The sequence below is a fragment of the Telmatherina bonti genome, assembly GCF_933228915.1.
Source record: "Telmatherina bonti genome assembly, chromosome: 19".
Classification (NCBI taxonomy): Eukaryota; Metazoa; Chordata; class Actinopteri; order Atheriniformes; family Telmatherinidae; genus Telmatherina; species Telmatherina bonti.
In genome coordinates this window covers 26,687,366-26,703,682 of record NC_136617.1, presented here as the reverse complement: position 1 = coordinate 26,703,682, position 16,317 = coordinate 26,687,366, and the positions used below count along the sequence as shown (strand labels likewise).

Below are 16,317 nucleotides of genomic sequence, written 5' to 3'. Positions count from 1 at the left end.
TACATGGAAAACCTGCAGGACAGCAGCCCTCGAGAACCCACTTTGGGCACCCCTGCTCTAATGTCTTGTGTCAAACATTGACAGAGTTAAACTCTGTAAAATTGCCTTTCTGAGACTGTAGATGGTGCTGTTTCATGGTTGATTTAAATGTATCATGTAACATGAATTAAACTTTTTTTTTTTTCTCAAAGTCATTGAAGTTGATTTTAACTATACTTGAACCAGAAGGGAACTTGATAAATAACATTTTCAGTCAAAATCAAACAGGTCTGATTGCTGTATTCAGTAGATCTGAAGTGTTCCGCAGCTCTCTGAGGCGTCATCATGTCATCTTCTTTTGCAAGAACACTGTTCAGTAAAGCTGCACACATGCGAACAGATAAAAGATCCAGCAATGAGGAAAGAAAACATTCTCACTTCCTGATGCGTCGCTCTTCTTTCTGCCACCACTCCACCGAATGAGCCCTTCTCTTTTCCCCAGCCCGTCCCCCCTTTTCCTCATATACAAAGCACTTCCCTCTTTTTTCTTCCGTTTGTTCTCTTCCCCTCCCTCCCTCCTCGCTGCACCCTCCCCACCTCCCCTCCCCTCCCCCGTGGGAAACCCAGTGCAGTGTGACTGTGGTTGTCCTTCCTGGAAGCTGTGGTAGTGACTCTGGCTCCTCCACTCAGAGGCTAGAATAGAGCTAGCCAGATTGAGTGTGTGTGTGTGTGTGTGTGTGTGTGTGTGTGTGTGTGTGTGTGTGTGTGTGTGTGTGTGTGCTGTCGGCATGCGCAACTATGTGATTGCACATGCACCCTCCACAAACATTCCACCACCATACCGTTCGTCTGACCGCCGGCCGGCCTCACACGAAAGCCACGCCGTCACCGTGGTTCGGTCCTGACGCCAGCCCTGAATACTCACATTACACACACGACATAAACAAAACACTCAGTAAAGCACACACACACATACATGCACAATGGGAATGAAAGCGCATGAGACTGGCTCAAACACACACTTGCACACTCACTCAAATAAACAATATGCACTTGAGGAACACACACATTTTTGTACCACAGACCACAAGCATTGCATCCTGAAGTAGATCAAAGTGCTCGCCAGCAGTAAACACAAGACTCTTCTCTCATCTCTGGCGAGCAACTCTGGCGAATACAACCAATTACAGTCGTCTTCTAGGGGGAGCGACTCTTTGCAAGTTTCATTCATCACCATTACGGGCTGAGTTGTGTGCGCTACGTGCGCTGGCCAACCCTTTATGATTCACACCATTTCTTAAACCTTCCCAGTTCCTCTCCTCGCTGCATATCCCTGTCTCCTTTCCTTCCACCCCCACCCTGTTATTGAACATCTACACTGGATCAGTCACTCGACCACAGTCCTTCAGATCTTTTTCTTTGTTTTCTCCCCTCTCTGCATCCCTCCCTCTTGCCCTCTTCTTTACTGTCTGTCCATTGTTAAGGAGACAGTGGCGTAGACAAACAGGGAGAGAAGATATCCGCTGGTGTACCACAAGATTGGATTGGAAGAATGGCAAAGAGACAGCAGAGCAGAGGAAGATACATTGGCCGATATGAGGGTGATGTTAATTACAGGGGAATGCCAATTAGAGGGCGCAGTGATAGGTCTGTTTGCCTCGCCGTGGCATCCCAAAAACATCACCATCTCCCACCATGTTTATCCTCCGCAGCCGCGAGACCACAGCTCCCCATCAGCCATCACTGGAGACAGCTTACATGCTCAGAGGGGTTTACGGCTGGAAAACATGTAATGGCAATGTTTGCAGACACGACTTATAGACACTTGCACATGCATCAGAGTCACAAAAACAGACAGAATACACGAGCCAAGGTAAAGGCACATAAAAGAGCTTTTTATCAAACTTCAATCTTCAGAAGCAAAAAGTGTGATCAGGTGTATAAATGTTTTAGAAAAAAAAATCACAGTTCAAAGATCAGTAAAAAACTCAACCTCAGTCTGTTGAGCTTCTTACTGTATATATGGCTCTGCTGGACACTGTGTACATGAATTATTCTAATCTATTCCTTTACATTCCTTCATTATTCCATCATATGTGATTGTAATCATGTGAAACTTCACTCATCCTCTGATATGGCTTTTTGTGCCTCTTTAAAGCAGAGACAATCATCAAAGGTTCAATGCCCCCCCCTCCCCAACCCCCCACCCCACCCAAAAGGTATCATACGTGCTACACGGTGAACATGGGAGCTCCATGAACACGTTTAAAAGTTTGTTTGGAAAAGAAAATTGTACGCGATCCTCAAAAGGCTCCAATCTCAGTCCCCCATCCTGGGCCAGCCTTGGCTGATCCGCTTAAGCCCCTGCGCTGGGCTGTGGGAGACCCCAGAGGTGCAAAGGGCCTGAAAGAGACTTGTGGAGGGGCAGAAGATGATGAAGTGGAGGACGTAGAAGAAGAGGAAGGAGTCGGAGGTGGCAAAGGTGAGGCTCTGGTGGTGCTGTGAGGAGATGGCTGGGTCGGTCTGGAAGGGGCCAGGGATGGAGACGCTGTGAGGGAGGGCACCCTGTGGACAGACACCAGAGCCCCTGGCGTGAGGAGCGGTGGTGGACCTTGCTGGCAGCCTGCCAGAGGGGTGAGGCGGAGGGAGGCGGGCGATGGGTAGCTCCCCAGTAAGGTGAGATCCCTTCGCCCGCTGGGGAAAGGAGGCGAAGACGGGGCTGGCGAGCCCGTGGTGAGCTGAGGGAAAGGAGCCCATGGCCACGGATTAATAGGCAGGGTGGAAGAAGGGGCTGACTGCAGGAAGAGAGGGTCTAGCTCACTCGCACAGTGGGAGAGATGCGAGACGAGGCGAGCTCCGATGGGGTCTGGGGAGTCCCCCTCCATTGAGCTGAGGTACCGTACCACCTCTCCAACACATTCCCTGAAGCCCAGGGTTCTGTAGTCGACTGCGAGAGCTCTCGCGTCAAAGTATCCTGAAAATAAACAAGACAATCTAGTCATGCAGTGAGTCAAGGTTTTGGTACGTCACTGCTCATAAAGTTGCTCTTCATAAAAGTTAAAGACAATAAAAGTCCCCCCCCCCAGCATTGTTTTAAAGGCTCCGTACCTTTTCCTCCCATGGCATGCAGCAGTTTCAGATGGTCCACTGTCATCTGCAGAATCTCTGCTTTCTCTAACTTCGATGAACCCTTCATGGAAAATAAGCAACATTTTAATCATCACCATGCTTAATTAGAGCTCCTCCATGTCTTCACATTATTATCTAATCATGACAGAATTCCCGGATTATTTCCAAGGAGTTTCTTCTTTTACTCCCAAGCAGCTACCTGTTTCTCAAAAGCACTGGGAACCAGTCTCCGCAGCTCTGACAAGCTGTGGTTGATCCGGTCTCTGCGCCTTTTCTCTATGATCTACAGAAGGAGGGGGGGGGACGCATCAGAAACAGTCAAAGAAACATGACAAAAACAGATGAAGATCCAAAAATTCTCCTTACCCCTCTTCTCTTCTTTCTTGCCAGAATCTGAGAGGCGCTGCCTGGAGACATGGAGCCAGTGACTGGGCTGAATGGTGGAGAGAAAGGGAAGATGAGAGCATTGCTTTGGCATAGAGAGAAAACGTGGTAACTTTGAGTCTCCTGCATATTGTTATTATTATCCTCCTTAATGTGACACAGAGACAGGATGGCACATCAGCTCCCTTCAATCTAATTTGTTTTTGGGGCACAGAACAGCGCAGGAGAGGAGGGAAAATGAGATTGTTTTTAGTTTAATGCATTTTTGGACATTATTCTCAGTGAGCTGACATGCTGTTCTCCTTTCCATCTGAGGAAAAAGCACTTTTAGAAAGATGATTATATAGCCTCGGGGCAATGCTTTTGTTCGCATGGGGCTCCAACACAGACCATGGGAGCTGAGCTTCTCCAAGCACAGACACTCAATGTGGATTGTGTTTGTTTGTGAACGCTCATCTTACAGGCCTGAAAGAGCCTGACAGCTTGGAGTTTCCTTCAAGCTGCCCCAACAGAGACTTATTGCATTTCTATTAGATTTTTAACATGAGTACTGCCAGTTCAGCTGAGTGTTTTTGTTTAGGTTTATGTTTGATGGGTCTAACACGCAGCAATTTGGTTTATCAAAACCGTCTTAGCATTACTGGCTTGCCCAGAGTTTGTGATGTAGCTGGTGAGCGTCTGTGAGCCGGTTTTAGTTTAAGTTTTAGCCAACGCAAGCATGTAAATATTTTCTAGAATCCAGATGCTTACAGTTTTAGCCAAGGCATGTGACTGATTTGCTTTAAAGTTAAATAATTTATTAATTTTTACAGACAGTGTGCAGTGTTCACTGCAATTTTTACTGTTTGCCTGTCGTTTTCCACACCTCTGAAACAAAGTTATCTTTTAGACTTCTGTTAAATAACTGGGTTTTGCAGGTCATATTTGTATTTAAAGTTTGAAAAGTTCTTTTCTATCTGTACTTTCATTCACAGAGGATGCAAACATCAAACATCCATGTTCTGTGTAAGTTTAAAACAAACTTGACTATATGGTTCATGGTTGGACCACATTATTAAAATATTATATGAAGGAATATTACATAATATTCTTGATGTGGAGAATGACAGCATGATGGTTTTCCCTTCAATAAAATAATTAAAGAAGTTTAAATACAAAAATAAGCAGTATTACTTTGCCAGTATATTGGATTTCTTCCTCTCTCCCAAAGTTAATTTACATACATAATGAATTTTTTGTTGTTCTCATCCTTTCTCAATAAATCTAACAAAACCAGTCTCATAGATTTTAACTTACTCCTTTGTAATGTATTTCATACATTGACTGCATCTGAACAGATATTCTTTAAAGAGGGATTTGCAAATTATAGTTTTAAATTCACAGGTAAGGCTCTCCAGGTAGTCTTTGCTTTGCTCAGATTTTCTCCACTAGTGTGAATTTATTATGGCCACATAAAAACTAAACAATATGTAAAACTAATTTTTCACCGCTAAACACATGTTTTTTATATAAATGGGTTTCAAAGAGCTTTAAAAGCTGACTGCTTCCACAATCTGTTAACTTGCTGTAAAAAAAAAAAAAAAAAAACCCATGTCTCACTGCAAGACATGTTTAGAGCAAATGTAACCTAAGCCACATAGTGTGGCAGTGGAATTTTCCTGTAATGTATGATTGGAGGCAACGTGTTCCAGCCTCAGGTATGGTTGGTGGATGCTCACCAATAGCTGTCCTCTTGTCCCACATCAATGAACTCGTCTGTATCTGAGTCCGGGGAGCTGTAGTCGTGAGGTCTCTTCATTTCGTTGGCCTTTCTTCCCTCGTTGGATTGATGATGATCAATGCGTTATTTAGGATGGAAATGTACAAATGTTGTTGGCCACCTTCTCTGCTAAGCAAAACTTCTGAGCCCTTGTGGAGCGTCTCGCCGCGTGCCCCTCGCTCTGGCTGTCTTGTGCTCTTGTAAAAGCTGTGCTGCTCTTAGTTACTTCTTGTCACTAGTGTTTCTTTTGTTGGTTCTTCTTGGGTCTTCTGTCCTTTTCTCTGGGAGTCAGTCGTGCCACTAGATCAACCCCCAGGGGCCCATGACAACTAAGAAAATTCACAAGCTGCTTTAGACTTTTACTCCATCAGTGGCATCCAATCATAGTCTATTTCCCTGTTATGTCTCTCTTGGCTCACTCTGATCGTCACAGCCACCCAATGACAAAATAGGACTTTGGCAGTTGGGGCAGGGTTGCCAGTTTCGGCTACCCCCGCCTCCTCTCCCTGTCCCTCCTCCCTCCCTTTAATCTACCCTTCCCTGGCTCATTGCCCTCCTTCCTTTCCACCACACCCCCCTCAGTCCCATCTTTCCAACCCTTTGCGCAGTCATCCTCAGTCAATTAGCCTCCAATCTCATCCTGCTCTCCTTCCTTCCTATTTTCTATCCTACTTTCTTTCTTCCTTTCTTTCTTTATTTCTCAGCTCCTTTTAATTATGCTGCTTTGTGAATCAACGGCAGAGGGAGGGAGGAAAAGAAAGAGGTGAGGACTGTGGGAATTATGAACTGTGAAAGCACTTCAGCATCTTCAGGAAGTGTTGGAATGATGCACGATGCCTGAAGCTCACACTAAACTAACATCCTGAGTTGCTTTTTGGAGGTATTTTAGTGTTAAAAAAAAGCTATAGTTAAACCATATAGATTATATAGAATATATCATAACACTGAACCATGCAACTCCTTAATATTGGCTAAGGAAAATCCAAATGCGGACCCAAGTTTAGCTGCATTTTTTTAAAATCTGGAAGTACAACATCAAGAAAGAGCTGAACAGAGGCATTGAAACCCAACTTCTTACAAGCTGTTTCCCTCCATCCTGTGTGGCTGCCAGCGTGAGCAGAGATGAGGGCGAGTAGCAAGGGGTCAAGTGAGGAATCAACCCAGTGAGTGTCTGAACATCTGTGCTCTTCGCCAGACAAGATAGCGCTCTCTGTACACTCACACTCACTCGCACATACAGCTCCTCGCAACACTTAGCGGTGGGTTCCGCTGCCACCGTGGGAAGATTACTGGTACAGATTGCCATGGAAACACAAGACCCAGGCGCCGGTTGTTAGGAGCGATGCCTGACTGACCCAGCACTGTGCACATATGTGTATGTGAAAGACAGAGAGAGGCCAAGTGGCATGCCCCCTTTCACACAATACCCAGCTGAGTGTGTCTCTTCCTGCCTGGCAGACTGGAAGGGTGTGTTAGTTTAAACATACTACAATGCATGAGTGCAAGATCTTTGTGTAGACTTTTTGAGTAAGTAAATTGTCTTTTTTTGGACATAATTTGGGTTTGTAAGTTCTAATGAGAGCTTACAATTTCAAGCCTTGTTTGGAGAAAATGAGAAAACATTTTTAATAAAATGAGGCAAAATCTTTAAGTGTTATTTTAGATTTGTTTTAAATGTCTTTTTTTTTTTTTTTTTTTAAATCTTACAGCATAACCTTAATAAATAAATGTTAATTGGCAAAAAAAAAAAAAAACAAAAAACCTGACACTTGGGAACACACTCAAAAAGTTGTCATGACAGGGTTTAAAACATTGTATTAAATCACAACTGCACTTTATAATTGTTTGCAAAGTGTACATGCTAATTGCTGGCAACAAAATCTCGGTCCATCACTAGAGCATCTTTCGTCATGATACGCAACACATTTTCATTTGTAGACAGATATGAACTCCATGCAGGCCAGTACATGAGCTCTGTGTCTAACTCTAATAACTACTGATCTCATAGAAGAGACTATTTTATGTGCAACATATCTCTTGAAATTTCTATTTTCTGCATTGATGGTAACTTAACACATATCTGAGTACCTAATGCCATGGATACTGATGCACCTTCATGCCATCACAGACACTGATTTTATACCTTTCACTCATGACAGCCTTGATGATTTTTTTTTTTCATGTTTGGTGCACAGAAACGGGCATATTTTTTACCCTAAAACTTCTGAATGTGGACTCTTCTGACCACAGAAGAATATCATTGAGCTTGTGCTGAGAAGATGTGGTATTGTATCTGTGTTAAATTAATAATATATGTTCTTTCATGTATAATGGAGTTTTAAGTTACATTTCTCAATGCAACATTAGACTGTGTCAAGTAGAAATGTTTTTCCAAACTTCTCATGAATCAAATTAGCTATATGGACCATTGTGCCATGATGATTTCTCATGCAGTGCTGACTGAGGTCTTGACAGTCACAGCTATCCAACAGTGGTTTCTGTCTTCTTGGTTTCTTGCGTTTCCCATATTTTTCCAGACTCACAATATTATCATTGTAAATGTTGAAAGACCCATTTTTTTCTCCTTTTGAAAATTTGTGTTGAAAATGTGCTGGAACTTATGTATGGTTTTTAGACAGAATCTGGCATAAAGCAGTGAGCTTCTAACTTTCCTTGCTGGGAAAAACAAAAACTTTAGTTGATGCTCTTTTTATATCCAATCTTGGCACCCTTACCTGGGCCTATTTAAACAACTGATTGCAGAATCTTCCAGGATGGAGGACTTTCTTTTTAACTTTTTTTTTCCTTTGGTGTTATGATCACATCAGTTTTAAAATTTGTTTAGATTTGTTTCAAATACTATAAATCATAAAGGAAAATAATTACAAGAAATATAATTAAGTTGGTCCATGAAAATACACTTGTTGTACTTTTGTCTGTAAAAAAAAAACAAAAAAAAAAAAACAGCTCAAACTAATTAAGAAATCACAGATTTTAGTTGTTTTTCGTTTTATAAAAGTTCCCAACTTTATCTGGACATGGGTTTTGTACATGTTTTTGTGAAATATGGGGGAATTTGGCGTGAGATTCAAGATCTTAACAACTGATATGTTTTCTTTCCTCTATTGCTATTTTCTTACGTGATTATTACCAGACATCTTGTCTTACTCCAGTTTTCTCATCTTTTTTCTTTGGTTTATGCTTTGGTTCTTCTTTATTTACCGCGGTTACAAGTTTTCCTTCTCCACCAACATGTTGTCGCATCACATGTGTAAGACAGTAAACTAAATTAAAACGTGCAGGAGCGTGTGTTTGCAATACCCAAGTGTGAGTCATCAGTGGCCATCATTAGACGACGGGTGGGGGCTCGCAACGTGGTGAAGTGAGTGTCAGGACGAAGAGAAATCCATTTTCCTCTCCTTCCCACCCCATCCACACATTTATTACCAATCACTGTTTGATTCAGATCTGGATCTCATTTCAGCATCAGAAAAACTGGAAAACAAAGAGAGAGACTTTAAAAAAAAAAAAAAAAAAAAAAAAAAGCACATCGATGTAGTCAGGCTTCAATGTGTTATTTTTATCACCGCCCCCTCGTCTATCCATCTCTTCAGCAACTAACTTTCCTTCTTGTATCAGCATTGAATGAAATGCCTCTGCTTTCTGATCTCATGCGGCCGTGAACGCCTCTTAGCTGCTCCACGATGAGGCAAGTCACATGAAAAACACTCCAGAAGAGGAATTAAGAAGATGAATGAACAAATAAATAGATTAATCGTGAACATGGTTCCATGGTCAGGGTGCGTGGAAAGCGTGATAGAGACCAACGTGAGGAATAAAGAAAGAGCGAGATGGACGGAAAGCTGGCGCTGGATGGAGGGATGGAATTCTGGGAGATTTCTGGCGATCTTTGGTCGGCCACTTCAAGTTGTCTCCCTCCCTTCCCTCCAAACCACAACAAGGCCAAGTCCCTTATTGAAATTAACAAGCTCATACTTTAACAATTTGCGCACACACGCACGGCTCAACTTTGAACGTGTGAACGCTCAAGGACATATTTACGCACGCACACACACACACACACACACACACACACACACACACACACACACACGTCCTGAACTGGTTCACGCAAGCACACAAACACAGTTCCCTCACACGAATCAGGACAGTACGTGCCCACAATTTATAAGACCCAAACACTCAGCTACAATTATTGTTCCTGATGCATGACTACTGCTTTTGTTTGGAAGTCTGTGAGATGGAACTGGCGCAGCAGAGGATGTGTTTGCGTGTTTTTCCTCTGCATTCACGTCAAACCGAATAACTGATCAGATACAGTAGATATTACTGCGTAGTTTGCTTTGATTAATTGTTCTATATGATTCAGTTACAGAGTAAAGAAATTACTTTAGGGGAGAAATATGTTCTTATTTGTAAGCCATTAAACACTAAATTAGGCCCATCTGGGGCACAGGTTATTAGAATTAAATGTTTGTTTGAATCTTTAGGAGGCACATTACAGTACAAAATGATTTGTTAGTGTTTTCACTGCATCTTATGGTGACTACATGTGAAATTGTCAAACATCAAGAGTAAATATTGGAAAAACATTATCACTCAACAAGTTCCACTATGCATCCAGATGGACCCTGAAACTGTCTCATACAAAAAGGAAATCATATATCAACTTGGCAGAAACACTGCTGAGTTCCCCGAGCATGAGTTCATCAGAGATGATGGGAAAGACAGTGAACACGTGTTCTGTGGTTAGAATTGTCCACGTTTCACCCACTTTTAGGAAAACCCTCATGTCCACACCAAAGACAAGAAAAACAACCATCAGGTTTGTAAAAGCCAGATTCAGACTTGCATCAGTGTTTATCGAGTTCTGTAACTTGCAATAATGCAGATGTGCAATTTTGGTAAAAATAATATTTTTCAGGATGCTATTGAACCTCATTCTGGTTGACTTCTACCAGAGTTGCTTCACAGACACAGGATGTGTTTGTGTTTTCCTGGCCTGCCTGCAGTCAGGATCTGTCTTCTATTGAGAATGTATGAAGCTGCATAAAGAGGAGAATCAGACCGGAATGACTGCAGACCGTTAAGCAGCTAAAATTTTGTATAATTTATACTTGAGGCTGTTAAATAAAGATTTAAAACAGCTTAATAAATTACAGTTACACATTTTTGTTCCATTTTTTTTTAATTCAAACTTTTCCAGTGATAGATTTGCACAGACAAGCATCTCATAAAACTGAGCATTTACAAACATCCCATCCAGTCTATAAAATGCAATTTTTCTTTAAAATGCAAAATATAAATGTTATAGTTTGCTGTGAAATTAATAAACCATGGGAGTGTCAGTGAATATGTCTTTTAAATTACAAGGTTTCCCAAAATATCGCCGAATGCCATCAAATTGCATTCAGCAAATGAAATGTTTGTTTACTGTCTAGAAGCCTTGTCTCCGGGCCAAATGTGGTCAAAGAAGCTCAGCAAGCTGCCCTGCTGCATGCAAGTGCTACTGACATATACCCTCATCATCAGTTGATTCCTTGTTAGCATGAATCCTTTATAGCAGCTGGTCTGTGGCAAGTCGCTCAAGTCACTGGAATCAAGATTGGACTGGCATGGGAACTGGCACCAGAGTAGTCTGGCACTCTCTAGGCTGGGACCCATGAGGGAATTATGTCCTCTCCAGACACATAAGGAATGCGTGGGACTTGTGGCACTGACTGCTTGGATGTGTCCTGATAAATAACCTAAATGTTCAAGGCATTTATGAGGACTGCTGGGTTTCTGTGCTGTCTCTGATGAGATGCATTGTGTTTTTATGGTCAGGCTGATCCAACATGAGGAGGGAGTAGACTATCGGACAGAGAGGCACGGTTGAGGCGGTATCTGGCTGCTGGGATGTGATGTGTCAGGAGGACAGGAGGGCTGCAGCCATGGGTCATGCTGTTGGTAAGAGAGCGAGAGACACAGGAGGAGAACTGGGAGAGGTGGTTCTGCCTCTTCAACCCCCCCCCCCCCCCCCCCCCCCCCCCCCACACACACACACACACACACCCCCTCTCTTTTCTATGAAAAGATAAATAAAGAGGCTAAAAGCCGAGGAGAAGAAGCAGAAAGGAGCTTTTGTGGCTTCAGAGTGGAGTCCCTTTCATGGCGGTTCCCACAGCACTGGGCCTGTGATGACATTCACCATGTTTCACACACACGCTGATGGACCCTGTGACTGCGGTGACTTTCGCTGGTGCCGGGCCCCAGACGGGACGGCGAGGGCCCCGAGAGCCACAGGCAACCATTGTGCTGTCGCCGCGGAAACCAGCCTCTTTATGTCAGACATGTTTTTCTGTTTGTTTTCTTTTTTATGTCTTTAATGTGGGCAAGGGGGAATGTTTCCCCTCTCATCTCCCCCCCCCCCCTCCCCAACACTGCACTGTGTTATGCCCCCCCCCATACACATCTTCCTTCTCCTCCCACCGATCCAACTAGATTTGTTTCTCCTCTTCACCTCCCCTTCCTCCCTTATGTTGCCTCCCCCCCTATTTTCCCCCTGGAGATCATCATTTGTAAAGCTCTCTGCTTAGACAGCCCATATCTTTGTCGTGGTGTTGCGGCCTCTCTCACTCAGCTCCTTTTTACTTCATGAGGTTTTGGCACAAACCAACACTTTTTCGTCCTGTGCTGAAAAAAAAAAAACAAGAAAAAAACAAAAAAAACAAAAAAAAAAACAAAGAAGTGCACAACCCCAAAACAGAAAAAAACATCCCCCCAAATGAATTCTGCCTTTCCCACGCTAAGCCAATTTTCTTCATAAGATTAAACAAACTTTACCAATAACAAAAATGAAAGAAAATATGAGGAGGAGGGAGTTCAGAAGAAAGAATCTGGATATGATTTAGGCCTCGGAAAAGCTAGCGGAGGATGCCCTGAAGTCACGCAGTGCGAAAAACAAACCTGGAAAAGCCAACTGTTACTATTTTTAAGCGCTTCAAGAATGTAGTTTGGTGCCATGACTCAAAGGCACGCCGGCTCTCCTCCGTAATCAGTCCTTTCTGACTGCACTCCTCCGCCACATCACACGCAGGACGCAATCTTTTATGAACCACAGAGCAAGTGGCAGGGAAATGGGGGGAAAGTGAAAAATAAGAGTTCAAGGCTAATCCGCTCTGCCCCCATCCTGAGCCACACATGTGACTGTATCTGATTTGATGAGGGGTGGGTGGGTTAAGCATTCATCGTATAATAGCCACTGTAAAACTAATTCTACTTAAGCTTTTCTTTTTCTTTTTCTTTTTTTTTAACGTAGAAAGCTATCATTCAAGTTTATGGATGAGACCAATCTGTTATACACCGTCTTATGATGCTGAATTCCTCCATCAGCAGCGGAAAAGCGAGTTTAAAAAAGAAAAGTTAGGTAGCTGCTTCAGCCGTCTACATGATATTTGAGTGAAGGAAGGAAAGGTTCAAAGGAGTCTTGTGAATTCATCCACCCATTGAAGGTGGTGCCCCATCTTAATAATTCTTGGGATGTCAAAGAGTGCAGCTCTTTGACAGCCTCTCACTTTCCCAAATCCCTCGTATAACTTTACACCTCAGATTACATCCCTATCAGGGAAAGCATCCCGCCGACACCTCGTCCTGACGGCAGCTCTAAAGAGCAAGCGTAAGCCCTTAAAAACCTGCACAAAACTTGCCGCCAGTACACTGCAGGGTCTTTTTTAGTGTTCCAAGAAGGGGATTATGGTGAGTGTGGTTGGAAAGAAAGGGAAAGTTTGATGAGTGAGGGATGTGATTAATGGTGGACATCATTTCTTTTATTCCCAAAGTCTTGGTGGTAGCATTTATTACTACAATTTCTCTGAACTAATATAAGGGATCCATTGACCAATGATTATAGATCTCTTTTGTTTTGTCTTCTTTTTTTTGACTGATGCCAAACTGCTTAATTAGATCAACAAAACCAAACTTATAAATAAAACCATGTAAATGGGATCTTTTCATTTACTTAACATCCATAAAATTTACTACCACACACTTGTCAAAGAAACTCACAGTTCTGACAAGCTTAATTCCATCAACACACATAGATAAGTCCATTAATAACATTTAATAATAAACTATGAACACTGTTAAACTAAATCAGTTTAGTTTCATTTAATTGGACGATGAAAAATAATTATTTCATCACCTGTTTTCCACATGATTTTACATTTAATATTAAAATACTCTATAAGTAGCACATAGGAATGGCACAAATGAGCAGTGAGTGATGTGGTCAGCGAAGGCGTGTCACACGCATGGCAGAACACACAAAACACATATTTTTGAGAAAAAAAAAAAAAGATTCCTTCCTTTGCAAACCAAAAACACAAAAAAACATGCTTTACAAAAATGTGTCATTCCATACAGAAATGTTAAACACAACCAAAACACCACAAGTTCCCCAATTTTACACATCCCCAATGCCAGCTAACTGTGAGCAGTGTAGGGCACAATTGAACCACATTTCCCTCATTTTTGTCCAAACCACTTGTATTAACAGATCCACAGTCATTTGATATCACACTTGACCTAAAACATTCTGTATGCAGCAATTTTTCTTAAAGCCCCGGCAGGCTGCATGCAATAATCTTCCTCTCACCATGGACGGTGAAGCCTACTCAAATGCAACAGATAAATGTTGTTACCAAACATCAGCAGCCAGTTTATTTTGTCCCACAGCTATAGATCTGGTCATGTTTCATATGAAACCAGTGATGTCAACTGGTTCTGCATTGGATTTTGTGTGGGGAACTCTGTTGCAGATCTTAATGTCTCCATTTTGTCGGTTTAGCTAAAGACTAACTACACATGTATGTGCAGATGTGATAGGTTGACAAGGTCAGCAGTGGTACTGGTGTCTCCCGTTGTAATCAAAAGGCTGATTGGTGCATAATCTGATGCTGAACCAAAACCAAACCAAAAGCAGCACCCAACTTAATCTAAAGTGGACAGTTTGTCATTATTTTTTACACAAGTTTATAACAAGAGACAACATAAAATGTTAGGAATCAGTCTGGTGATTAAATAAAGGATGATGAAAAGTGTAGCTATCGGTACATTTGGACCAGACAGTAAAGGCTCTCTGGATGTTACGGAAACCGGGGAGCTCTGTGGTGTTTTCGCAAGAGAAATAAAGATGAAATGATTGAAAATTATTCAATATATAGGCTTATAAACCTCAGTTTCAATCGTCATTTTTAAGTGTTTGGTTAAAATTTTGAATCATTGTTAAGAGCTATTTAGATGACTGATTTTTTAATCAATGTCTTGGAGTAACAGTGGGTTCAGGTGTTTTACTGTTATTTTATGTCAAGTCATTTTACTGTCCAAACCAGTCATTGTGTGGTAGACATCTGTGTAAAATGTTTTAACCTAAGGGAAGAAAGTCTTTTGTGAAGCAGACGCTCTATTAAGGAAAATCAGGCACAGCAACTTTGATGTAAACATAAGAAAGATGGGGAACTGCTCCTTTTTGTAAGAAGCATGAAAAAGTTCAGCTTGCAAGCTAGCATCTTAAATGTGACGATAATTCAACTACTATTGTGTTGGGAGTCAGTTCTGTGTTTAAATTTGCACTTTGAGACCTGACCCATGAAAAGTAATAGCGAGAAAAGTTCCTTTTTTGGTATTTATGTGGTCCTTTAACAAAATGTAACAAAAAAAAGTTTTCTTTTATTTGGGGGGTATTTACTATTTATTACCATGTGATTTGTCAAAACTATTATGGTATCATCTTCTGCTTGCTAATATCCTAATATCTACTTATTATCAGAAGACAAGTATCAGATTGTGCAGAACAGGATTTTGAGCAAACTTTTTTTTTTTTTTTTAGCATGAAATATGGTGCAAAATGCCTCAGAAACTGTGTATCAAGTACCATGTTTGGCCTTATAGGATTAGAGGACTTCATACAAAATGTGTTTTGAGTGTTTGGAGGGAGATAAACATCACATCCTTTTGATTTCTGATGAAAGGATGATACATTTCAGTGCAGAGGCAGTTATTGGCTAAGTACAGTATAAAAACATACTATTTGTTATAACTGCAACTCATTTAGTTTTTTTTAAAAATCCAGATTTCAATCTTTTAAAATGTTGCATCTTAGCAAGAGTATGGTATTTTACAGTCAGACTGTGATTTGCCTTGAATGTGTAACTCTCAATAAGATAATTATCTGATATATGTGCAATAATGGCTGTGTTTAAATGTATATTTCATATTTAATATGCTTTACTACAGTGCCTTAATTCTAGATTGTTTAACTTTGCACCATGATGTTTTGCAGTTTTTGGTTATATTTTATATTTAGACTTCTTTAGTCTTATTCATTTAAAGTGCATCTTATGTGAGAACTATCACAAGAATTTCAGTGTTTGTACTTTTGGTTTATACACAAATGGAAAATAAAGCTGTTGAACCTTTATATGCCAGGTTGTTATGAGCATTATAACATCATGTTATAAGTAAACTGCTGACAAAACTTCTAGGAATAAGAAGTAAGAGTTCACCTGGACAATATCTTTGAAAAATGCAGAGGTTAACATAAATCCATGTAGTTTCTGTAAGTTTTGGTGATACTGTCAGACAGTAATAACCATGATGATTTATTAAAGGCCGAAACAGCTAATTCTTCCTCAGTCACACAAATCTGCTGCATCAGAAATGATTTACGTTAACTATTATTTTACATCAGCTTGTTATGTCCAGCTTCACAATATGTATTTAATAACCCTGATGGAAGCAAAACTGTATATTTTCAAACTTTTATTAAACATATAAGTCACCTCATATTCAGGTTAAGGCTAACTGTGAGTTGTACACAAACCCTTATAAATGCGCTTTATATATATGTATATATATATATATATATATATATATATATATATATATATATATATATATATATATATATACATATATTTACCCCTTTTACACTGTATATTGTCACATTTGACAGGAAATTGTGAATATTTTATTTACTTGTATCAAAACAGACATTTCTTTGCCCA

The 16,317-nt window shown here is 41.0% G+C and overlaps 1 protein-coding gene across 1 annotated transcript; it reads right to left on the bottom strand.

Moving 5' to 3' along the window:
- Positions 1-2,282: 2,282 nt before the first annotated feature.
- On the bottom strand, positions 2,283-5,290 carry heyl (hes related family bHLH transcription factor with YRPW motif like; the record flags this gene model as incomplete). Its single annotated transcript, XM_079258414.1, has 5 exons — positions 2,283-2,953; positions 3,088-3,169; positions 3,308-3,391; positions 3,475-3,541; positions 5,211-5,290. The coding sequence occupies 5 exons, from the start codon at positions 5,288-5,290 to the stop codon at positions 2,283-2,285; spliced, it is 984 nt and encodes a 327-aa protein (XP_079114540.1).
- Between the last annotated feature and the right edge of the window lie 11,027 nt (positions 5,291-16,317).